Source organism: Saccopteryx leptura, chromosome 5 (assembly GCF_036850995.1).
Source record: "Saccopteryx leptura isolate mSacLep1 chromosome 5, mSacLep1_pri_phased_curated, whole genome shotgun sequence".
Lineage (NCBI taxonomy): Eukaryota > Metazoa > Chordata > Mammalia > Chiroptera > Emballonuridae > Saccopteryx > Saccopteryx leptura.
Window position 1 is genome coordinate 27,274,509 of NC_089507.1, and position 24,304 is coordinate 27,298,812.

Consider the following 24,304-nt stretch of genomic DNA (forward strand, 5'->3'; position numbering starts at 1 on the left):
GTCTGCAGGTCGCCGCGCCGTGAAAATGGAGGTTTCCCTCACTTGAAAAATCTGGAGAGACTGCTTGAGTTATTTAGTGATCTGCCTTTAGGTCCAGCAATCAAGATTTGCTATCGAGCCTTTCAATTAAAAAAGCCCTGGAGTCATCACAAATGCCTTGGTCAAGTACACATAAAAATCTGTCTTCACCGGGCGGCTTGCTAACTCGGCTTGGTGCGGAGGGTGACAGTCACGCAGGCTGCAGTCTCGGCCGGCTGTGGTTCAGGTCAGTCACTCACATGCTGAAAGGGGTCCTGCAGTCCACGACGGAGGGTCCTGGAAAACACCTGTCAGGATGGAGGCTTGTTGTAATTACAGGAGCCACTCCCTGGCCTTGGCGGCTTTCAACGGGAGTCAGTAGGAAGACTATAGAAAGCAGACTGTGTGCCTGGGGCAGTTTTATTTTGGAAAAGGGTGGGCACCTTGTCTCTTGGATCGTTTTGGGAACACTGAGATGAGAACAGTGAATTGGACACATGTGCCGTGGCCACAGTGCAGAGCATCTGTAATTAGGGTGTGATGAGAGAGTACAAAAGAGCCTTCTGTCAGCAGCCCCGTGGGAGAGGCGGCTGCGTCCTCCTCTGCCCGCTGCCTTCCCTGGGGGCCGCCCCCTCCATGCTGGCCTCAGGTGAAGGCCACCGGATCCTGGTCCTGCTGCTGTCAGGGCCTGGGGCCTGGCTCCCGGAGTATTCATCCTGGCTGTGGGGGCCGCCTCCTGGGTCTCCGTGGCGCCCCTGTCTGCGCTTCCGGCCTGGCAGGGGCCTGGATCGTCAGCCCCCGAGCAGCCAGAGGGCGGGGGCCTGGCCAGGCTCCTCTGTCTCCTCTGTCAGCCACCCAGCAAACTGGAAGGGGCAGTGTCATAACTGTGTTCGTGGTCTAAGCTCACACGTCATCTCTGAGAAACTGTCCCTCATCGCAGCCTCTCCTCCCCCTTTCTGGCTGGATGAGGGGCCCCTGTATGGTCATCTGTCCCACCCCGTATCTCCCTCGCCCTCGTGATACTTGTCACATTTATTAGTATTATAGTTATCATTAGGTAAAGCTAATACTTAACTCTCCTTTATACTAAGCACTATGGGACATTTACTGAAACTGCTTTCTTTCTTCCCCGCAGCCCGGTCAGGTGGTCAGGTGGGCATCCTTCTCTCCCTGATTGGAGCAGAGAGAGTGGAAGCGCAGGGAGGGGGAGTGACTCGCTCCTGGCCGTGCATCGCCCCGGGCGGCGGCCGCTGTGCGCCCGAGCAGCGCTGTCCAGGGTCTGTGCGGGGCAGTGGCGGCGGCTTTTCTCACTGCCTCTCTCCCCGTGGGATGCGTCCCCTGTGGGCTGGGTCGGGGCTGTCACCCTAGGACAGAGCCGGTGACACAGTCAAAGCTCAGTTGTTGAAGGGGAGGCACTGCACTTGTATCTCAAGCTCAGTGACCCTCACAACAGCCCTGAGATCAGAAACGAGGAAACTGAGGCAGAAGCAGGTCGAGTGGTGACCATAGCCACACAGTTTGGCTGGCAGGACTGGACCCACTGTGGCTCTGGGCTGCGTTCCTAAGGCCCTCCACGCCCAGGAGACAGCATGTTCCCATGGAAACGGCTAGCTGGGTGATGGGGGTACTGACAGGCCGTGATTACACCTTGGGGAACAAAGTGAGGCTGGAGCCCATTTGGCCCACTGACCCCAAGCAAAGCAGTTTTGTGAATTGGCAATTGCTCTCTTTGCTCATGTGATGAGTAACAGAAAAAATGACATCATGTTCCTATCATGTGAAATGAAGTGGAAAATCAATTCAGAGTAGGAGGTTGAAAGGGAGAGACAGAGGCTTCTCTGCTCTGCCCAATCCTTCCCAAGAGGGGGGAGGACAAGGGAACACGTCTTCCCCCTGGACTCGTAGGTTCTCCCACGGCCCGGACCGGCCCTCTGCCTCTTGTTGCTCAGACGGAATCGCTTTTCTGCAGAGGGGAAGGAAGACAGCAGGTCATGCAGGGTCTGGGCCCGTGCCCGGGAAGCTGCTGGCTCTGCCACACCAGGGCCTCCCTGCCCAGAACCCCTGCAGCCTCTCCGCCGGGCGGCACGTGGTCTGTGGGAGCCACCGTGGGGCTTTTCCTCCCCGGCAGAGCCAGGCACACTCCTGTCCCCTCCGTCCCGCCGTCTCCCGCCCCACAGGCCAGCTGCGGCCACCCCCCCTGAGAGCCCGGCCTCCTCTCTCTCCTCCCCAGCCCTGGCCTGGCCCCATCTTGGATGCCCTCTGTGGACCCTCCCAAGGTCTAGAAGAAGTCCTGTTCCCAGCAGTCCGTTTCTCAGGTAACCTCTGCGCACGTCCCGGGCTCTGTCCGGGGCGGCCTGCTCTCCGCACGGGAGCTGGCAGAGCCTGTGTGTGGCCCAGACTCGGTGGTTCCGGGGGGGCCTGCCGGCCGCTCTGCTCCGTCGGGCTCGGGGAGCCTCTCTCAGGAGGTCCTCCGGGCTGCGCTGGCCTCCCCGCCCTCCCACCGAGAGGGGCATTCCAAGGCGGTTGTTTAGTCTACACTTTCTATTTAGTCTGCGCGATGGCTCACTCGAGGCCCGAGGAAGGTGTATGGTGGAGAGCGGAATCAGTTCCCAGTCTTTCTGGGGAGTGACTTCCTACTCTGCCAGAACAGAGTGCTGCTGGGTGGACAGACTTGAGTTTTCATGGATTTTCATTTTTTTTGCCTCTTGTTTTACTTTCTGAAATTAGATGTTAGTCTAATCAACTTTTTTGCAAGATTTTTTTTCTTCCAAAGAGAAGAAAAAAAGTGAGAGAAGATGTACTGATAGTTGGAGAATGATTCCTTAGCTTTGCTGGATCTCAACCTGACACAACCCTGTGAACTTAGACACACGTTCCTCTCTAGAGGTGACAAATGAGGCCCCGAGACGCTGAGTCCTTTGCCCAAGTTACAGGCTCCTGAGTGGCAGGAAGCTCTAGAACCTCAGTCTCCTTAGTCTCCGTATCATGTCCCCTCTAGGACACCATATCGCTTCCATCTTTCCTGCTCTGAGTATCTGTGCCAACACAGCTTTGCCTCCGTGCTTAAGTGGCGTACACTCCCTCAGAGTCGACTGCGCCCAGTCAGGAGGAAGCAGCTTCCAATTAGCAGCTGCCCCTTCGCAGCGGACTCTCCAGGCTCCAGCTCGGGAACCGCCCGTTAGGCCCGGTTGCTGCTCCGTCCCTCCGTGCAGCCTCTCTCCTCTGGCTCTCTCTCCTGGGGGGGCAGCGTGGACTGACAAGTGTCCTGCCTTCTGGCTGGACCTCCCAGCAATAGCAATAGCTGGACACCCCAACCCTCCGGTTCCACTAATCCCCCGTCTTCTACCAGCTGCTCCCCACCATGGGTCCCCGCCAGGACACCTTCCAGCAGGTGCAGCTTCTCCTGTGACAGGAAGCACTTCGTTGGGACAGCATGGGAACGGGTCCAGACATGTAGGGACACTGCAGCCAGAGAGCAGAGGCGGGAACTGTTTCTGACCTCCCCCCACGTCATTGCTTACCATTTTATCAACCTGTGCTTTATACATCAGTCACGTGGTGGAGAGGTTAGGTGCCCTGCACAGGTCCTCTGAGTCTTCTGGAGACCAGAGCAGCATGTCCGGATGGACTTCTGGAGGCTGTGAGGGACCCCTGGACGGTGCTGGGCACGCCCGTGCCGCAGGGAGAGGCAAAGAAAGCGTACATCCACAGGCACGCAGAGGCCAGGAACACAGTGTGGGAGCTGCCGCGTTGCTCTCTGCTTCCACGTAACCTGTTTTAACCAAAGGTATCAAAGCTGCTTGGTACTGGGAACTCTAGCCCAAGTGTTAAAAGAGAATTTTCTCCCTGGCCTTTTAGAACCCGTAGAAGATGAGAAGAAGGGTTGCCAAAGGGGAGGCACTGCCGAGGGACTTAAGATGACTGCATCTAGTTAGGCAGCAGACAGCTCTCCCTCCGCCCAGCCTGGTGGTCGCCTCCCTTGGCTGTGCACTTGGGGGGGGGGGGGGCTGTTCGTCGTCAACAGGTGGAGCGCCGCTTCCTGTGCCATCTCGGGGTTGAAGTCCCGAGTGAGAAACTATAAAGCACTGATCGCAAAGGGCAGAAACGCCCCTAGAATTTGTCATGCAGCGGTCTTAGTATGTAGCTCACCTGTCTGTCCTGTTGGGGACTTCTCTTAATGGCATTCACTTGAACAATCACAGCTTAGGAGTAGGATAAATTCTTGCAATGACAGCTACATGTGTTATTCCCCAGGGTCTGCCGCTGTCTCATAACATCAGAACCACCTCGTGAAATGTTTATTTGGTCATTCTAAATAGACTCTAACCTCTTAGTGCTACAACTAAATGTGGGTGATACGTGAAAAGAGTAATGTGGGGTGTGGGTTCAGTTCCTTCACAGGGGTCTGAAATCTTCCTACATCCTTTGAGCTGGTCAGTGGTGCGCTGGCAAAGGTTTAACAGCCAGCTCCCCTGGCATTTGCCGATTCCCATGGTGTGAATACTCCTACCTTGGCTAATGGTAAGCTACCAACTTGATTTCACTGATGGTGGAATTGGGCAGAGATGCATGTGGAGCCAGCAAAGGCCACTCAGTGGTCCCTGGACTCAGCCAAATGTTTCCTAAAAATGGTCTGTGGATAGAGGAGCTCTCCCTTTCTAATCACCCCTCCCCCCACGTCACTCGGTGGTGGAGTCGTCGGCTAGTTCTTGAGCCCCCTGTGTATTCCGTGCACTGTGGGAAGTACATGTTCTGTTGGTTTGGCCTGGCTCTGGCGTCGGACTGCCACCGTGCCCTCCTCCAGCCGAGCCTTTCCCAAGAGCTCCTTGTCTGAGCCCTTCGGACAGAGCACAGAGCATGTGTGGTTCCTTTTCGTGTCGGCTTGCTAATAAGCTTGTATCCTTGGCAGAATTTGGCCTAAGGTTTGCTTTTACATAACGTACTGCTTGGTAGCAAAGCTGTGGGGAAGGTGGATGCAGCCACCCCTGGGAGCTGCCTAGGGAAATCTCTTCCCCAAACAGGGTGCAGAATTTGCAAGCCCTGTTGCAAAACAAAAATGCAGATCCTGTTGTTCAATTAAGAATTTCAAGATGGCGACAGAGCGTCAAACCCAGCACCAGGCTTGTGTGACTGCACAGGACACTTGCCCGCGACGGCCCTGCCCCACACCTGACAGCTGTGGAGTGGCCAGATTGGCAGAGTCACTTTCCAGGCTGCCAGGCTCGTCCTCTCAGGCGCCTTGTTAGATGAGGTGTGTCCGCTCCACGAGCAGGGCCAGTCTGTGTGAGCGCTTGTTTCTGTGTGGTGTGGTGCAAGGCAGCATCTGATGAACAGAAATGATCATATTGAAAAATTCAATTTAATACCAGTTAAACTTTTCCTGCTGGTCCCCCATGCCACAAGACCCCTGTGTGTTCTGCCACTTCCCCCTATTGGAGACCCAGAGAGAGTTGGGGAGGTGCGTGCCAGGCTGGGGCCGGGGCAAGCATGCAGAGGCGGAATGGCAGCTGGTGGCGGTCGTGGAGGGAAGAGCTTCCGTGTATTTTCGCCCTCGTCCCTTTGAGAATCTGCAGAAAGCAGGATACTTGTGCTGTGGGGATGGGAGCCGCGTGTGGCTCTTGAGCACTGGAAGTAGGGCTGGTCTGAGCTAAGGTGCGCTGTCAGTAAGGAATACACCGGATTTATTTGTATATTGGTTACATGTTGTATATGTGGAGTTAAACAGGACGTCTTATTTAAATTAATTTCACCTGCTACTTTTTCATGCGGCTGCTGGGAAGTTTTAGATCGTGTCTGTGTCTGGCATTATGGGTCAGTTGTGCGTGCTGCACTGGACTGGGAGGTGTGCAGGCGTAACTACACCCTCTCCTACTTTGCACACGCACAGGCTCAGCTCTGCCCGCATCCTGGAGGGTCCAGAGACCCGGAGGGCCCCCACCCCCGCCCACAGCTCCTAGGGCAACCGTGGAATAGAGTAGAGGATGAAGTTGGGACGGTGGGTGAGGAGGTGAGTGGGCAGAGCCCACTGCTCTTCAGCAGTGAAGTGACATCTGTGAGGTGTGTTTTGGGAATAATTGTTGGGAGAAGAGGGAGAGCAGGCAAGAAGTCAATACAGGACAAGAAATCAGGAAGGTGGTTAGGGCACTGTTGTCATCCGCTTAAATCAAGTTCAGATAAACTGTGTGGACTGATAAACGTTTTCTCACGAGGCTGAGGAAGAACACAGGAGTGTCCTTTCCTTTTGTTGGGCCCAATAATTAAGCCGAGCAATTAACTTGAGGCCTAGACGCACCTTCTGCCTCTGCTGACCGGACAAGGCCATGGCTGTCGCCTGGGTCCACACTTGGCCCCGGTCCCTGCTCCCTGCTCCCTAGAGACCCACTTCCCCATCAGTGACATTCTGCAGGAGAGGGTGAGGTGGGATTTGACAGGTGTCAGTCACAAAAGCCTCCTGGACAAAAGAAGTCTTAAAACATTTTCTGAATACCAGCTTTTTTGTGTGTAAGTAATCTGGGATGTTGAGAACTTTTTTTTAACCTCTTTCTTGGAAGGTAGGTAACTGGTGTGAGAAAGAACACCTGCTCCTCAGTCCATTTCAAAGCACTGCCTGGGGGTTAACAGCACAGAAGTAATGCCCGGGGCCTGAAGCACTTGCAGGCACATTGCTGACGGGATGTCTGTGGCCGGCCAGGCCTCTGGCCACCTTTAGATGCTGCTGGGATGGGCGCCCCTGAAGAACCAAGCTGTCTGCTCCCCAGTTCCCTTTTCTTTTTATGCTGAAATCCAGATATCCCTGGGCTGCCTGGTCAAGGCACATATGGGAGTTGATGCTTCCTGCTCCTCCTCTCTGCCTTCTCTCTCTCTGTCTCTCTCTCTCTCCTCTCTAAAATGAATAAAATCTTAAAAAAAAAAAAAAAAAGGAAAGAAAGAAATCCAGGTATTTGTAGGACCTAAGGAAGTTCTCACTTCTTTCATCACACAAAATCATGAATACTTGCTGAGGTGTTAATTGCAAACATTATTCCAAGGACAGCCAGTGATCTTGTTTACAGAACTGTTGCTTTAACCTGAAGCCCATCGGATTTCTGGTTTGACAGGCTTGCTTTTTAAAAATTACTACTGCTGTGTCTTGTTTTCACAGGGCGAACCTTCCCGACACATCCGTACTTCTCGGCCCAGCTGGGAGCGGGGCAGCTGTCACTCTACAACATTCTGAAAGCCTACTCGCTGCTAGACCAGGAGGTGGGGTACTGCCAAGGCCTGAGCTTTGTGGCAGGCATACTGCTGCTGCACATGGGAGAGGAGGAGGCCTTTCACATGCTCAAGTTCCTGATGTTTGACAGGGGACTGCGGAAGCAGTACCGGCCGGACATGATCATTTTGCAGGTACAGCTGTTCCTTAAGTCTTTGGTAGAGGCAGATGCCACAATGTTTATGATTCCTTTCCACGTCTAGCTATTTGTTTTTTTGGGTTTTTTTAAATTACTTTTCTTGTGACAGAGAGAGGGACAGATTGGGACAGAGAGGCAGGAAGGGAGAGACATGAGAAACATCAATTCTTCATTGCAGTACCTTAGTTGTTCATTGACTGCTTTCTCATATGTGCCTTGACCAGGGGGCTACAGCAGAGCGAGTGACTCCTTGCTCAAGCCAGCGACCTTGGGCTTCAAGCCAGCGACCTTTGGACTCAAGCCAGTGACCATGGGGTCATGTCTGTGACTCCACACTCAAGCTAGCGACCCTGAGCTCAAGCTGGTGAGCCCACACTCAAGCTGGCAACCTCAGGGTTTCAAACCTGGGTCCTCTGTGTCCCAGGCTCACGTTCTATCCACTGTGCCACCACCCAGTCAGGCTTTTTAATTACTTTTTGTATTCAATATTATTTTGTTCTAGTTTCAGATGTACAGCAGAGTGGTACAATTATATACTTTACAAAGTGTTCCCCCTGACATTTCCAGTACCCACCTGGACGCATACATGGTTATTACAATGTTACTAACCGTATCCCCCATTAAGGAGCTTTTTCACCATCAGTAACACTGTAATAGCAATCCTTGCTGAGCACTTACTCTCTGCTAGGCATTATCCCCAGTGTTTCACAGGCACTGATCTCCTCACCGGCCCTCAGGAACTCACTGTTAAACAGTTCAATTTATAGAGGGGAAAACTAAGGCTCAGAGAGATTACAAAACTTGACCAGGTCACACAGCTAGCGAATGGCAGAGTTGGGATTTAAACCCAGGCCCGCGATTCCCGGCCAGGGCACATAGGAGAAGCGCCCATTTGCTTCTCCACCCCCACCCCCTTCCTCTCTGTCTCTCTCTTCCCCTCCCGCAGCCAAGGCTCCATTGGAGCAAAGATGGCCCAGGCGCTGGGGATGGCTCCTTGGCCTCTGCCCCAGGCGCTAGAGTGGCTCTGGTCGTGGCAGAGCGACGCCCCAGAGGGGCAGAGCATCGCCCCCTGGTGGGCAGAGCGTCGCCCCTGGTGGGCGTGCCGGGTGGATCCCGGTCGGGCGCATGCGGGAGTCTGTCTGACTGTCTCTCCCCGTTTCCAGCTTCAGAAAAATACAAAAAAAATAAATAAACCCAGGCCTGGCCGAGTCTAGGGCCCTCCTTTTTATTCTTCGCCAGGCCATCTTCAGGTGATCTCATTCCTACCCCGCACTGTGTTTGCCACTTCCTGTGCCAGAGATTCACCCAGCCCGACCCCCTGCCATCCAGGGGTCGGCTCAGATATCGCATCCCGGAGACGCTCTTCCAACTGCCCTGACGGATGTGCCCCCGCCTCCACCCCGACACCTGCCTCACGACAGCCTGTCTCGTTTCTTCTGGATCACACCCTCGCTCCCTGAAATCGCCTTATTTACTTACCTGCATATATCTTGACTTGACTTAGCATATATCATGGAGAAGGAGGGTTGGGCTGGGTGGGACCCACCTTGGAGCTGCGTCCGTGGTCCCTGGAACAGCAGTGCTGGGACGAAGTAGACACCCAGTCAGCATCTGTTGAGTGAGTGACAGGAGAGAGGCCATATCAAGGAAAGGAAACAGCCGATTGTTTTTACTGCCAAGTGCTGCCTCGGCCACCCTCAGAGGGGGAAACTCTGGCTCCCTCCTGGGGAATATTCCTGAATATTTGAAATGACCATATCTTTACATATTCACTTACCAGCGATATACTATGATTTCAGAACCTCAGAAAGTGCCCTGGGAAGTATGTATTAGCGTTGAGGATGCTTTCAGAGCACCAAATCGTGTGCTTAAACCTATTCTACCTCCACCTGCGAATATAAGCCGCACGGATGTAAATCTCATAGAAGGAAGCCACTCCACTCACTGAAATGACCCACCCAACACTGCATACCTACTGCCAGGTTCTGCCTGCATCCTTCCCATCATCGTCAGTAGAGATGTGCCTGCCATCTCAGAGAACAGAATTTTTGAGTTTTATATAATTTAGCATTGTAACAAACAACTCTTTCTTTTTTTTGGCTTGTGGCCTTGATAATTAGATTTTTTTAAATACAAGGAAAAAAAAAGAGAGCCACAGCTGGTGCTTAAGAGGACTATGTTATATGGCCCCTGGAAAGAGTTTTTTCCAGTTTGGACAGTTCATATCCAACATGGAGCGTCTCAGCAGGGACCTGGCCCTCTCTAGGTTATCGTTTCTTGGGGCTCGGGCCAGGGGACTGCTGGGATGTGGACAGAGCTCTGGGACTCGTGTGGGGCTTCCTGCCAGAGCCTGTTCCACTCTGAAGAGGGAACCCTTCATGTTGAAATTCTACTGTCGTTTGAAAAGTTGTTTTCTCTTTCTTAAGATAATCAATTCTTATTTCAACTCAGCGAGGCTCTGTCTGCCCTGTGTTGTAGACCTACAGAGATCCTGCTCATGCTGCCCCCTGAGTAATTTGGGGGGTCCGAGGGCGTTTGCTAACTGAACAGACACAGTAAAACCCTTCTCCAACGTCACCGTGCATACTCGCTTTACTCTTAGTAGGGAGGCTGGTATGTTATTTCCAGTTCCCCTGGGTTTGAGTTTTGCTAGGAATGCGTATTTGTGAGAGAGTTTATGCAGTGTTTCCACAGACAGAAGTTTCGATTCTCTCAGCCAAGGACACAGGGGGACAGTGAAAAGGATGGCAGTGGTAGGAGACCCAACATGGGTGTTCTGGGCCTGCCCCTTGCCAGGGCCTTGCGCAGTAGGCTCTGAGAAGCTGACACAAAAGACGTCATGAGCCAAATAGAAATGTGAATTCTCCTCTTACGTGGGGTGAGTGGGCTAAGTCACAGCTCACATGTGGCGGACATCGGTGCTGACGCCCGTGTGTCCCTGCAGATCCAGATGTACCAGCTCTCGCGGCTGCTCCACGATTACCACCGAGACCTCTACGATCACCTGGAGGAGCACGAGATCGGGCCCAGCCTCTACGCCGCCCCCTGGTTCCTCACCGTGTTCGCCTCGCAGTTCCCCCTGGGGTTTGTGGCCAGGGTCTTCGGTAAGTGCGTACACACCTGTCTGCCGGGACCGGCGTTCTCGGGTTGGGGAGAACCAGTAACTGTCACTCCATAGTGGGTGGGCTTATTTTTCTACCCATACCTTCTGTGAGAACAGGGCGCTGTCTGGCACTCCGCGTTTGGTTAGGGCTGGGTTTTACGAATTTCAAGACCTAACGTCTGATCATCACCGGGCTTCCCTCTGTGCCTTCCCCTCGTGGGATCAGACCCGACTCCCTCACCACCGGGCTCCCCACAGCGCTGACATCCTCAGGACTCGACCAAGGAGCCCGGCGTGTATTCCAGGAGATTCCAGAAGACAGTTCCCGCCAACCCTATGCCTCAGCCTCCCTGGCCCGTGACACCCTGATCACTGATCGCTCCTTAAACCTTTCCAGCCAGTGACCTCTGGGCTTCGTTCTTCCTCAGTTTCTCTTTGCAGCCCCTCCTCTCCTTTCTCCTCTTTCCCACCCTTGGCTCATTCTCTCTGCCACCAAGCTCTTGGAGACACCCCGTGTCGATGACACCCTGTTCCGCCCTCGTCCTCGCTCGTCCCCCGCCTCCTCGCTCCAAAGGTCAGCCACTTGCGCCTCTGTGCCCCGCCCCGTGTAACCGTAGTTGTTCACACTTCAGATCAGCTCCCATTTTCTTGATTTATTTTATAAGAAGATTGTCAAAGTAAAATAGGTATTCACGTGCAAGGCCTCGAAACTGCCTTGTCTATGACAAAAAGGATATATATATCAATATTTTAAATTTAAAACTTCCTTGATGAAAGGGATGGACGCATCCTCCGGGACACCAGGAGCCGAGTGAGACCTGGCTTCAGAGTACTGTAATAATTTTGACACTTCAGGTTCTTTGTTTTCTTTTTTTACTGTGGAGGAGGAAGTTGTTAAAAAATTGATGGTAGGCCCTGGCCGGTTGGCTTAGCGGTAGAGCGTCGGCCTGGCGTGCAGAAGTCCCGGGTTCGATTCCCGGCCAGGGCACACAGGAGAAGCGCCCATCTGCTTCTCCACCCCTCCCCCTCTCCTTCCTCTCTGTCTCTTTCTTCCCCTCCTGCAGCCAAGGCTCCATTGGAGCAAAGATGGCCCGGGCGCTGGGGATGGCTCCTTGGCCTCTGCCCCAGGCGCTAGAGTGGCTCTGGTTGCAACGAGCGACGCCCCGGAGGGGCAGAGCATCGTCCCCTGGTGGGCAGAGTATCGCCCCCTGGTGGGCGTGCCGGGTGGATCCTGGTCGGGCGCATGCGGGAGTCTGTCTGACTGTCTCTCCCCGTTTCCAGCTTCAGAAAAATACAAAAAAAAAAAAAAAATTGATGGTCATTTCAGCATCAAGTGGTTTTAAAGTCTCATATACATTCATAGTCACTTGATAGAATAAAGATTTGCAGTCTTTCCCTTTTTCAGATGTGCTTTGAGAATTAAAGTGCATTTTAAAGGGGATGTTCACAGACATTGAGAGAGTACTAACTACACGAGGCAGCTTGGGTAGACAGCTGTATGTCCAAATTCTCGAAATCCTATAACTTGTACTAGATTTTTATTATTACTCACATCTGTCCAGAAGAACTTTTAAAGAATTTTCCATTTGGCTTTACAAGAAAAATCTATGTTATTAAATCTCCACTAACTCCCCTTTTGTGTAACTACTTTCCCAAGTGGATTTTTATTTTCCGTCCCTAAAAAAATAAGCGTTGAAGAAAACAGATGCTCAAAACTCTCTTCGTGGTTAAACAAATTGCTAGTGAGAGTTCATAAAGGATTTATACCATAGTTTAAAAAAAAAAAAAAAAGATAACTAAAAGCCTGAAAAAAAGAGTCACAGCAACTAGAAGATCTGTAGCCATAGGCTTCGGTCTTTCTTGCCCAAAATTTTAGTGTATTTTACTTTTCTTACTCTGGTAATTCAAAGAAAATCATGTAGTCCACTTCACTTCACGTTTGTTCCCTTCCTGGTTCTTTACTGTACTTTTCAAAGAGGGCAGTGAAGGAGGGAGATGGCCGGGGTGGGGAAGGGGTGTTGCTCACGGCGTGAAAACTGCTCAAGCATCCCATTACAGAGCCCAGAGGGCCTGGACTGGAGGGTCAGCACCAGGAGTCCCTGCCCCCAGCCACAGGCCGCAGAGTGCTGCCTGCGGAGTTCCTGGGCTCGGGGGCCATAGAGCTCTAGGGAACAAGTCTTCCCTTAGGCCACCCAGGTGGGTAAGAGGCACCGGCAAAAACTCTGCTTTGGAAATGAACATTGGGAACTCGAAGAAGCTCATCCTAATGACTTCGTACCAAAAAAAAAAGCTGAAGCCAGTAAAAGCGGATATATTCTGCTATATTCTGTAGTCAGTGGCGGGCCCTGGAGTCTCTTGCACATTATACGTAAAGATGCTGCTGTGGGGTCCTTCCCGGGCCTCACAGACCCCTGCTGTACTCAGGAGTTCCTGTCCTGCTGGCTAAGGGCGTGGGCTCCTCCACTGGTCGCAGGAAGCGGGAACTCAAGGCAGCCTGGACTGTGAGGTCATCTTGCAAAAAAACTGCTGGGGTTTTTGCTTGGTTTTCACAATCTATTCCATCTATCAGTCTTTAAAAAGAGGCTGTTTTAGTAGTAGATTCCACAGAAGGATAGGTTTTTAAAAAATTATTTCTGTACTTAGCATCAGTGACTTGAACCTGTTTGCTTAGCTCTGTGGTAGCATATTGCTTAGTTTTAAACCCAGAAGTCCACCATTTATACACTGTAGACTGTTTCGGTCTGAAACCCATTTCATCATAAGTCTTGAGGCCTGGATAAACCCTAAAAACAAATGGACCTTTGTTAATTACTCACTGTTTATGTATAAGTAAAGGATTCTCAGCTTGCAGTCAGCATGGCGCGTATATTAAGTATATTCTACTTGGAAGGGCAACTGCCAATGACCTGTGTGCCTTAACCTTCATCATGAAGGCACCTGGCAGTCACCCTTTTCTGAATGTCAGTTCTCTGCCCGGATGTCACACCATGTAGAATAGCCTCCCCGTTTTTCCAGTGTGGGTGCAGAAGGGTCCGAGGGGAGGTGCTGGCTCTTTGCCTTCTAATCATGTCTGCCTTTGGGGGGAGAAGAGCCAGGCTTGCTCCTAATGGAAGAGGAGGCTGCAGTGTTGGGGTCCTGAGATGTTCTGTAGGATGTACTTCCAAATAGATGAGAGAGGAGATAGAATATAAAAACCAAGAGTTTGGCAAAAAAAAAAAAAAAAAAGCCCACAGAAGGTACCTGTCATGTAGGGAAGGGTTCAGAGAGACTTGACTGAACTAGACGGGATAAACAAGGTCGTTTCTACAGACGAGAAAAACGGCCCTCGGGTAACGTGATGCAGTGGTGATGAGGTGTTTGCAAAGTCTGTCTGGGCTGCCATCGTCCTCCATGGCCCCCCTGCCGGTCCCTGGTAGGGACGTGGGGGTGTCCCGACAGGAGGACTGCAGCCGCAGAGAAAGGTAAGGAGAGGGGTTGCCCTTGACAGAGGCGGCCGGGACAGGGGATGCAGTAGAAGTTCTATTGGCCCTGCGCCTGGCCTTTATCGTTTCCCCCCAACAGGGAAATTGCCCTTTTATATCACGGGGAGTTTCAGATCGAGTTCCCAGGCCCGTCAGCACAATAACAGGGCTGCCGGAGTGTCTTCAAGGGAAGGTAGTTATTTGTGTCGTTCTCAGCAAATAATTTGCAAAGTGATGGAGTCAGCTGAATTTAAGGTTCCCTTACTTCCTGCCTGATAAAAACCCTTTGCCTGTTTCTAAGTGGCTTGAGAGGAGAGAAGGAAGGAAGTGAGCCGTGTTGTGAGCTGGGCAGGGCAGACCGGCTGGATGGTCTGGCGGGTCACTTTCTTGCGTAGTAATTTTCAGATGTGGGGAATTAAATCACTTTTCCGAGGAGATTACTGTTCCTTTTCTTTTTTTAATTCCAGAATGTAAGTGTGTTAGGATTGGAAAATGGGCAAAAATATGAATAATAGGGTTGGGACAGTGGGTTTATAGGTAACATTTTTCTTTAATGTTACTTAAAAATTATTTAACTTTTTAAAATTTCCAGTAGGAAACAAATGTGCTCTTTGTTTAAAGGACATAGCTATTGCCCCATAGTGTGGTCAGATTTCCAAGTCTCTTCCTCCAAGCAGGACAGAGGGGGTCTCCCCTTGAGCCCCGTGGGCACTACAGAATAGAGCAGAATGTATCCACTCTTACTGGCTCACTCGTGCAGTGAGTGAGCTCCGTACTTGAGGCATCGCCAGTCTGACAGAAGCTTCTGGAGATGAGCTCTCCTAGGCTTACTAGTGCAGCTAACTGGCTGGCTTGTCTTCGGAGGGAGTGGGCGTCCAGGAGGGCCGGGGGCGGGGTGCGTTGCGGCTGGCTGCGTGCCCTGGGGAGCCGGCTGGTGGGAGTGTGATCTTAGTGGCTCCTAGAAGGTGACTTTTCTCTCTCTAAAGCTAACTAACCCTTTCAAGGATCAGATCCGTAATCTTTTTTTTTTTTGCTGTGAAGCATTATTTTTTTATATAAATTTTTATTTTAATGGGGTGACATCAATAAATCAGGGTACATATGTTCATTCAAAGAAAACATCTCCAGGTTATCTTGTCATTCAATTATGTTGCATACTCATCACCCAAATTAAGAACAATCATACCCATAATCTTGATCTCCTTAACATTATGTCCTTACCAAGGCACTGGCCCACTCAGAAAAAAGGAGCAGAGAGCCTTCGGTGCCCCGCTGCGCTCTGGGTAGAGGTAGCTTGGCACCTCCGGCAGAGAGCCCTGGGAGCTGGCCCCGCCTTTGCCCGCAGCCGGAGCCCTGGCCTCACCGTCCTCTTCCCAGGATCCCTCGCCTTCTTCTTTTCCTTTGCTCGGAGTATTGATTACTCCCCGCCTTCTTGCCTAGCAACTTTCTATTGGTTCTTCAAGACTGGGTTTGGCTACCTCCTTCCCCTGGACTTTTTTCTTCCCTTTTGTTTTAAAAGCAACCTGGGCATAACTCTCCCAAACCAAAGGCTGATCGTGTTTCTGCAGTGTGCTCTTTCTTCATGGTTGATTTCCCAGAGCCCACTGCAGTGTCTGGCATGTTCTAGATGCTCAGTGAATGCTTGTTAACTTGAATTAGAGAAACATCTCAGCAGGTAAGAGTGCTCTTAAGGTATTGAGAATACCATTAGAAAAGAAATTGTCTTTTTTATTACATTAAATACAGACCATTAGATCCAGTGAAATACATATTTGCAGTTTTATTTTTTTAACATACCAGAGAAGAGAGTTTAAAAAAAAAACAAAACACCCTCTCTAAACTTCCTTTTGTTTTTTTCATACAGTCCAGAAAAGTCTGAGTTTAGAGTCATAGGAAGCACTCTGCTGAGTAGATTTGTTCTAAAAGCCAAGCTCCTGAAGGAATAAAACTTGGAAGACTGGTTGTTAACCTTAAGAGATCGCTGATGTGGATTACATATTTGATTTTGCTCGAGTTCCCCAAATAATTACTTAATTGGCTTAGATGTGATACTGTATCTAAATTTTAAAATTGGTTATTGGGGTGACATTGGTTAATAAAATTATAAGTTTCAGGTATACAGTTCTATAATACATCAACTGTATATTGTATGTTCACCATCCTAAATGATACTGTATCTAATATTAAGAAACTTGTTCCTCAAAGATACTGAGCTATAGCAAGTCATCATCTAGAAGTGAGGTCCATTCCCCAGGACTCCTGCCTAAAATGCTTTAGACAATTTTCCCACCAGTTTCTGTTCAGCTATGAATGTTCATTTACTGAAAGGAAGGCTTAGTGTCTAAACTACAGAATCTTCAAATTTACTTTTTATTTTTTTGAAATGTCTTTTCTGTTTTAAAGTACATCTTGGTTATCATGGTATTTTGAAATGTTTTTTGTTTCTTGTAGTGGTGAATTACATGGGTAAACTGTATATTAAAAAAGCAGACATTTCACAGGAAGGTTCTGCCTTGAGACACGTGACACTTCCCCTAAGAAGCTCCCCATTCAGAGATCAGCTCCCTAACTCATCTTTCCAGCCTCTGTCACCAAGCCGAAGAGGGAGGCAGCCCCAGTACTTTCTGGTTCCCTGGGGCTGCCCTGAACCACCAGCAGTTGTGAATTTGATGAAACTGTGGCCCTGACCTCTGAGAGAGAGAGTCTGACCTCAGCAGCAGCGTAGCTTAGGGCTGTACCCAGCCCACAAGGGCACCCGCGGGGTGAGGCCTTCACAAAGGTCACGGTGCATCTCCAGGGCTAGCCGGCCAGGTGGCCCCTAGGTTTATCTACCCTGTGAGCTGTCCACAGACCCCCCTGACTACCCTGTGAGCTGTCCACAGACCCCCTGGCCCGGCTGCCTTCCCCATATGCACAGCAGCATCCGGCCTTTGCCTTTCTGTTTCCCAGTGGCTTTCACGTTGATGCACACTGAACCACCCAAGAGGCATCGGACATGGGATTCTCCCTCTCACCTGCTTGTCTTCCTTGATGGTGAAATTTAAAAGTTTTTTGTCTCTTGCCTGACCAGGCAGTGGCGCAGTGGATAGAGCGTTGGACTAGGACATGGAGGACCCAGGTTCACGACCCTGAGGTCGCCAGGGCTCATCTGGTTTGAGCAAAGCTCACCAGCTTGGACCCAAGGTCCAAGCTGGTGAGCTTTGCTCAAACCAGGGGTCACTCAGTCTGCTTAGCCCCCCGGTCAAGGCACATATGAGAAAGCAATCAGTGAACAACTAAGGTGTCGCAACAAAGAATTGATGCTTCTCATCTCTCTCCCTTCCTGTCTGTCTGTCCCTATCTGTTCCTCTCTCTGACTCTATCTGTCACCAAAAAAAAAAAAAAAGAGTTCTTTGTCTCTTCCATTATCCTGCAGCCAAAAAGAGAGAAGGATTGACAATGGCCTCTGACTAAATTTGTGCTCTCATCTTTAAAATTCTCTCTTCTTATATACCTGTTATTCCAGATGTTAGGTACCTAGCCTGAATTTAGTCACCCAACAGTGAGTTACTAGGGCTGTGCTTTAGCCGGACACTTTGACTCTCCCTGGCGGCTTCAGCTCTGGCGAGGAACAGGGAGCCAGTGCTGGGCTGACTGCTCACCTGTTGCTCTGTCCACCTGGCCCCCCTCACTTTAGGGATTGCTAACGTAAGAAGAAATAGTCCAGAACTAGAAAATTACTCTGGATAGTTCTTAGAAATCCTCTGAGAAAGATGTTTTTTACTCCATATTAAGTTTAGTATACTTGTATGTAATAATATACTTTTGGAATTGAGCAAAAAATTTACAGTTTTTAGAGATCTTTTAATTCAGCTCCTTATTTCAAAATAGAGGGAACATAAAGCTTTTTCTAACCTACTTTATCTTATGCTATATATTCAAATGTATGTGTCAGATGCTGTGTATCTAAAAACCTTTATTTTACCCATGAAAACGTATGTTTTAGTAACTCCTATAAAATCTAGAGCATTCCTGGGAAAATAGACAAAGTTTTTCTTTTTTCAATTTAAATTTCGAAGCACGTTTGAACTTGATGTATTTTTGGAGCAAATAAAAAGATTTGTCTAAACCTGTGACAAAATCCTAGCAGTATGTTTACCTATATTTCTTTTCATTATTTGCAATATTGTCTTGACAACCTCCTCTGAAATATCAGGCTCTCACGAAGGAAGTGGAGCTCCCAGGCTCTGGCCTGCTTCATGTGTGTGGACAGGACACAGAGTGGGTTTCATCAGGAACCTGCTTGGCTTAACTTTCCGCTTTTTGTGTCTTTTCAGATATGATCTTTCTTCAGGGATCAGAGGTCATATTTAAAGTGGCTCTGAGTCTGTTGGGAAGCCATAAGCCCTTGATTCTGCAGCATGAAAACCTAGAAACCATAGTTGACTTCATAAAAAGCACACTCCCCAACTTGGGCTTGGTGCAGATGGAAAAGACCATCAACCAGGTACAATTCATCCTAACTTTTCAGAAAGCTTAAGCGATGCTGGATATGTGAAAGCTGAATTATTTCGTTTTGTTTCATTTTAGCAGGGCTTCTTACCACCTTGTATTCTGGGCAGCATCTTGCGTGATGCCTGGCATGTAGGAGTCACATCACAAACGTGTTCAGTGATTAAATGCACGTCTGAGTGTGCGTGTGTGTTGCGAGTAGAATGGTGACATGGCAATGTTTAGGTGTGATAACCAGCACGGGCTTCAACCCTGGTCGTTTGCTCTTCTAAAATACATACCTTTACTCAGTGTAGGCTTTTGTAAAATAAGTGTTTTGACTTTTCTGCTGATAATGTTTTCTAAAACTAACTCTTTCATAGGAAAGTTGTGATACAGTATAGATATTTTATGTAATTTTACCCCATGATGTATTTGTGTGTGCTGTAATAGATTCACTTCCACATGAGGGTTACAGCACCTCTGGTTTCCGGGTACAGTGGAACCATTATCCTCTGAAATGTTAGGGGGGTGGTGAATTGGGCCAGGAGTTACAACTAGGCTAGTAGTTAAATGGTCTAGATTAGAGGCGGGAGCAGATTTCTGTTCTGTTCAAGGAAGAATCTTCCAGTAGTGACTACTGACTCTGAAGGAGTGAGCCGCTCAGAGAGGGTGGGGTCCCCCGTGGACGTGTCCAGAGACCGGATGGCTAGGAATGTTCTGGAGAGATTTTGGCATCAGGATACTGCTAAGTCAGCAGTCTGGCCTCTCGTAAGCCTAAAACTTACCCCACAAGCATAGAGCAGTTTGGTAAAAACAGACAGCTTTAGTCCAAGAGGAGTCAGTGGGTCTGGTGTTGTGGACCCAGGGGCAGAGTTTGTGATTCCTTTGTGCTGAGCACAGAAAAGGGAGCGAGAAGGCCTGGAGGGGGAGGGTGTCGCGGGGTGCTGCTGGGTCCCTGCACGTGTCACGTGCCTGCGTGTGACAGCTCTCACCCTGCACGTTCTTCAGTTCACGGCCCGGCCCTGCCTCGCTCTGTGTCTTCCTCCCTGTCACCTGCTTTCCAAGCGAAGAACTCTGGCTTGTTGAGGCCCCGGTTTGCTAGGTTCTGTATGAACCCATAAATGCACATGATCTCCTTCAATCATGACGGCACTCCTGAGAGGAGCGCTGGTTTTAACCTGTGTGGAATCGAGGGCTCAGAGTGGGCAGTGAGCTGGCCCACGGCACGCTGTGCAGAGTGGGGTGCAGGCCTCAGACTCGTCCTCCACCTCAGAGCGCCCCAGCAGCTGCTCAACACCCCCAGATGCCTTTGGGTGTCATTTTCTTACCTAGTATTTTTATATTTCACCTGTATATTGGTACCAAGTTCTCTACCCTTTTGATACTTGAATTTCTGGCATTTTTGTGGATTTATTCCTTTTTAGAGCTTTCATTGCCTTTACTTACATTTTATGGCTATATGGGCAAATGAGACAGCCTTGGTCGCCTAAACCCAGCCTGTGCCCAGTGTGGGCCTGCCCCTGCCCCTGCCTCTCGGGCAGGCAGCCTCAGCTGACATTCAGTGAGCTCCAGAGGAAAAGCCCCGCTTCCCTCCCTTTTCTGTAGAAGGTACTCACTGGGATGACCAGGTGCTCGGTGACTGCTGGAGGCCTGGAGTGGCCACAGCACGGGAGAGAACAGTTCTGGGTGTGTACCTGGTGTGTTTCAGGCTGCTGCTGCGAACTTGGCGTCTGTTAGACCGCCGACTCCTTGACAGTCTGGAACGTGTATCACAATCCCTTTCAAAGCCGGGGAAACCGGGCGTGGAGAGAGTAACATGCCTCCGCGCCCTGTGTAACGTGGCAACCCCGAGAACGTTCAGTGTCTGTCTGACTCCAAGCCCGTCCTGGGCAGAAATAAGCATGTAGTCCAGCAATGACAAGTGTGGTCAGAGCCACGGTGGTGCTTGTGCCCAGCTCACGGGGGCTGGGCTGGTGGAGTGAGCGCGTCTCGTGGTGGACAGTTGAAGGCGTGCAGGGCAGTGGGGCCTGAGGGAATGAGCCGGGACAGGGGTCCGCAACCGTGGTCTGTAAAGGGCCCAATAGCGTGTAGGCTTCGTGGGCCCTGAGGTCACGCCACAGCCACTCGGCTCTGCCCGTGCAGCGTGAGGGCAGCCGCAGACACCTGTGTCCACTCAGCTCTGCCCGGGCAGCGTGAGGGCGGCCGCAGACACCTGTGTCCACTCAGCTCTGCCCGGGCAGCGTGAGGGCGGCCGCAGACACCTGTGTCCACTCAGCTCTGCCCGTGCAGCGTGAGGGCGGCCGCAGACACCTGTGTCCACTCAGCTCTGCCCGGGCAGCGTGAGGGCGGCCGCGGACAGCCTGTGTGGGGGTGAAGTGACGGTTGCAATAAAGGTTTATTTACAAAAACATGGATTCAGTCCGTAGGCTGTAGAGTGCTGGGCCCTGATCACAGCATTTGCAAAGGCCCGGGAGTGAGAGAATGGAGAGGAAGTCTAGATGCCTGACATGGTCGCCTTTTTTCTTTTCTTTTTTTCTTTTCTTTTTTTTGTGGGATGGTTGGAGATTAAGGAGTTATAGTGTAGGGAACACAAAAATTTACATTTTGGGACCCAGGCTTTTATTCTGCCAAAAGCCTTGATGGGAAGCGTAATGCCCAGTGCGCTTTCCTCTCTCCCTCCCATGTTACCCTCTGCAGTTTCCCTGTGGAACTAATTGCTCCCGGTCAGGTTACTGCCCCGCCACTGCCCTGCGCCCTCCGCCCACCAGAGGGCGCGGCGCCGTAGGCTCAAGGCCGACTCAGGTGCAGCGGGACTCCTCCGCAGCCTCAGGACCGTAGGCTGGAGTCCTGCGTTCACTGCACACAACTGGACGGCATGTGGATGGGCGGAGTCCGGGGCGGCCTCGGTGATGGCCATGGCTCCGTTTCGTTCAATGCCCTCCCTGTGGGTGGTCTCGGCTGGAGCAGCTGGGGCAGCACCTGCGTCCAGGACCCAGGACGGAGAGTAAGGAGCTAAGGACAGGGCTCTGGGCCTCGGCTCAGGGTGGGCAGGCTGGGAGCGCGGTAGAAGGCAGGTCCAGAGTTGAGAGTTCAGAGCAGTAGGACAGGGCTCTCTGAAGGCTCTGGGGAGTTCTTCAGTGTGACTCAACTGTCAGTTGAATATAAGCCACACAAATCCCTGACCCAAGAAGAGGGGAAACCCTGGGAATAAGTCCAGAAACTAAGGGGAGGTCAGGTTGGTATTCTTGTCACAGTGAGTGTCATCTGCCAATGCAGCCTGAGCTCAGTGTAAGGAAGGAAAACAGAGGTGGGGGGAACCAGGGCAAATACCTATTTTAGCGTCCTTATGTGCGTTCAAAGTGTGGCCCCAGCCTGTCAGCTGTCATGTAGACACTTGTTAGAAATGCATTATCTGGGGCCCACCCAAGACCTGCTGGGTCAAAATCTGCATTTTAACAAGATCCCCAGGGGATTCACACACTGGGGACCATTTGAAAAGCTCTGCTGTGGGCAACTTCATTGTAAATACACTACAGTTTTCTGTTCTAGTCCAGCCTGTAGGGTGGAAACCAGAATCTTAACAAGGTCCCTTTGTTCAGAAGGCACTCCTCACACTCTGCGCCAGGCTGCCCCTTCTGCCTTGGGGAAGAGCCCTTGCCCTTTGGGCAGATTGCACTGTCGAAAATGAGTCCTTTTTAAAAAGGTCAGTCAGAGCCAGACCTAGAGGGTGTGGTAGGGTGGGGGCACATTTTATTTTACCACTGGCATTGTTTAGAATTGCTCGCATGTGGTGGTAATAAAAAGCAGACCAACTATTGGAGTTTATTACTGTTTTTAAATTCACTACAAACACAACACCCCCTTACTGCAGAGACCTGGGCAGAGGCTCCACTTTCCAGACTTGGGAGGGCCACTGAGCCCAGCAGGTGGGGGGCGGGGGCTGGGGCTGGGAGAGGGGAAAGTTTGTGGCTAGTTCTGCAGAGGGCAGGGTTTGTGGCTTCACATACAGAGTGCCCACAGGTTGCAAAGAGAAGCGCTGAGTCTCCAATAGCGCACAAGCCAAGAGCACAGACAGTTCACTCAAGAGGAGCTCCGTCTGGTAAACAAGTATCTGGGAAAATATTTAGCTTTGTGCGTAATTTAAATGTAAATAACATGTAATGCTTTACTGACTAGATGAACCAAACGAAACCATCTAATGCCACCACACAGGGCCCAGGGTACACTATATTTGGCACGTTCATATGTTGCTAATGGCATTGTATCTTGATCATTCCCATTTGGGAAGCAATTTGGCAATATGTCTTACAAGCTAGTAAAATATTCATACCCTTTGACTTAGTAATCCCATTTCTTGGAATGTATGCTTAGAAAATAATCCAAAATATGGGGAAAGCCATATGTACAAGGATGTTTAGAGTTGTCATTTATAACAACAAAACTTGCAAGTAACTGGATAGCCAACACTTGATGAATGATTAGCATGCTTACGATATGTCGAGTTGGTAGAATACCATGAAGCCGTTTATAATTCTGCTCATGAGGAATATACAGAGCAACTTGAAAAAGCATTGTTTGGGGACCGGGGCTGCTTTTCCCACCAACCACATGCTGCCATGTTTTGGGATGAATTCTGGGGCATAACTGCAGAATCTGAGAGCTGTAAGCACCTTGACAGCCAGGAGATACTGGTGCGATTAAGCAGAGATGAATATGACCCAGGATGGTTCCTGGGTATTAATGGAGGCCCAAGAGAGTCTATCGCGTTGGACACCATTGAGAGCCATTAGCCTTAGCAGGTCATCAATCTGTATGAAAGGCCAGAGGTTTTGTTCCCTAGTTTTCCAGGTTAGAAGCTCCTTTAAAAATAAACCTTAGTGAAAGGAAAAAAAGAAAAATAACAATGCATATGACATTTATTCCTGCACCATATTTATAATTACGCACCAATACCATGGCAGTCTCGGTCTTAATGTTGGTGGTTTTTCACTGCGTGTGAGCTATTCAGAAGTTCCATGATGTGGCAGCCTTTGCGATTTTGCTGAAGCACAAGGCTGAATGTGAGGGTTTCACAGTAAGTGTGAGGAAGCAGATCCCTCAGCTAGCTGAGCGCCTGCCTGCCTGCCCAGCTTGCCAGGAATGTGCTGGGACCTCCCATGGGTTGTCTGGTGGGACTCCCACAGTGATGGGTAGGTGCTATCACCCCCACGGTGGAGGCCACGAACGGATCCTGGGAGAGAGGTCAAGTAACTTGCTCAAGGTCATTCAGGGAGTCGCCAGTGGAGCCTCAAGTTGAGACTGACAAAGCCTGAGTCAGTTTCCCTGACTGAAAATAGAGATCACGGCCACACTGAGCCACAACGGGACAACAGAGTCAGGTTCAATGCAATGGACCGCTCACACACACACGCCTCAAATACAATGCATATTAGTTTTTCAGCATAGGACAGACTTGTGTGCCTAATTAATGTTATCCATTGAATTAAATTGAAAACCAGGAAGCTGAGAAATTAACCTTAAGGAAGACCAAATAGGGTTGTTGTGAATGGTGAGAAAGTAAACATGGTTTTTGAAAATTGATTTCAGGGAAGATAGGACCCAGCCATGTTTGGATGCTAATAGATTATCATCAGGAGGGAAATGAGTTTTTCATTGATTTTAACTCTGTTGGCCTTTCTTTTTAAGGGAATGCAGTGAAGAGTCCGTTTCTGCTCTTGTAAAGCCTAATTTCATTCTCTAAATGTGTATTCTGATCATACTGGCTTTTTATATGGTGACTGAAATCTCAGCTTCCCCCAGATCCATGTTGGGTGCCAAGAGGCACAGCCCCATGGGGTGAGCCCGCACAAACCCCGGAG

General features: G+C 50.3%; 1 protein-coding gene and 1 long non-coding RNA gene across 8 annotated transcripts in view; one reads left to right on the forward strand and one right to left on the reverse strand.

Annotated features, from left to right (window-relative positions):
* TBC1D1 (TBC1 domain family member 1) overlaps positions 1-24,304 on the forward strand; it is a 244,641-nt gene that overhangs the window by 214,606 nt on the left and 5,731 nt on the right. For all 6 annotated transcript variants that reach the window (XM_066387172.1, XM_066387171.1, XM_066387173.1 and 3 more), the window contains 3 exons: positions 7,160-7,404; positions 10,354-10,513; positions 18,290-18,459. In XM_066387172.1, coding sequence (XP_066243269.1) covers positions 7,160-7,404; positions 10,354-10,513; positions 18,290-18,459 — 575 coding nt within the window. The remainder of the gene's footprint in view (positions 1-7,159; positions 7,405-10,353; positions 10,514-18,289; positions 18,460-24,304) is intronic.
* Positions 12-20,150, reverse strand: LOC136406891 (uncharacterized). 2 transcript variants are annotated; one of them, XR_010751735.1, is made up of 5 exons: positions 20,063-20,150; positions 8,889-9,020; positions 5,188-5,341; positions 3,540-3,790; positions 12-326 (listed from the first exon to the last, which is right to left on the reverse strand). It is a non-coding gene; the product is annotated as an uncharacterized lncRNA (long non-coding RNA). The 2 variants fall into 2 exon arrangements; XR_010751734.1 differs by lacking the exon at positions 12-326 and adding an exon at positions 1,943-1,981.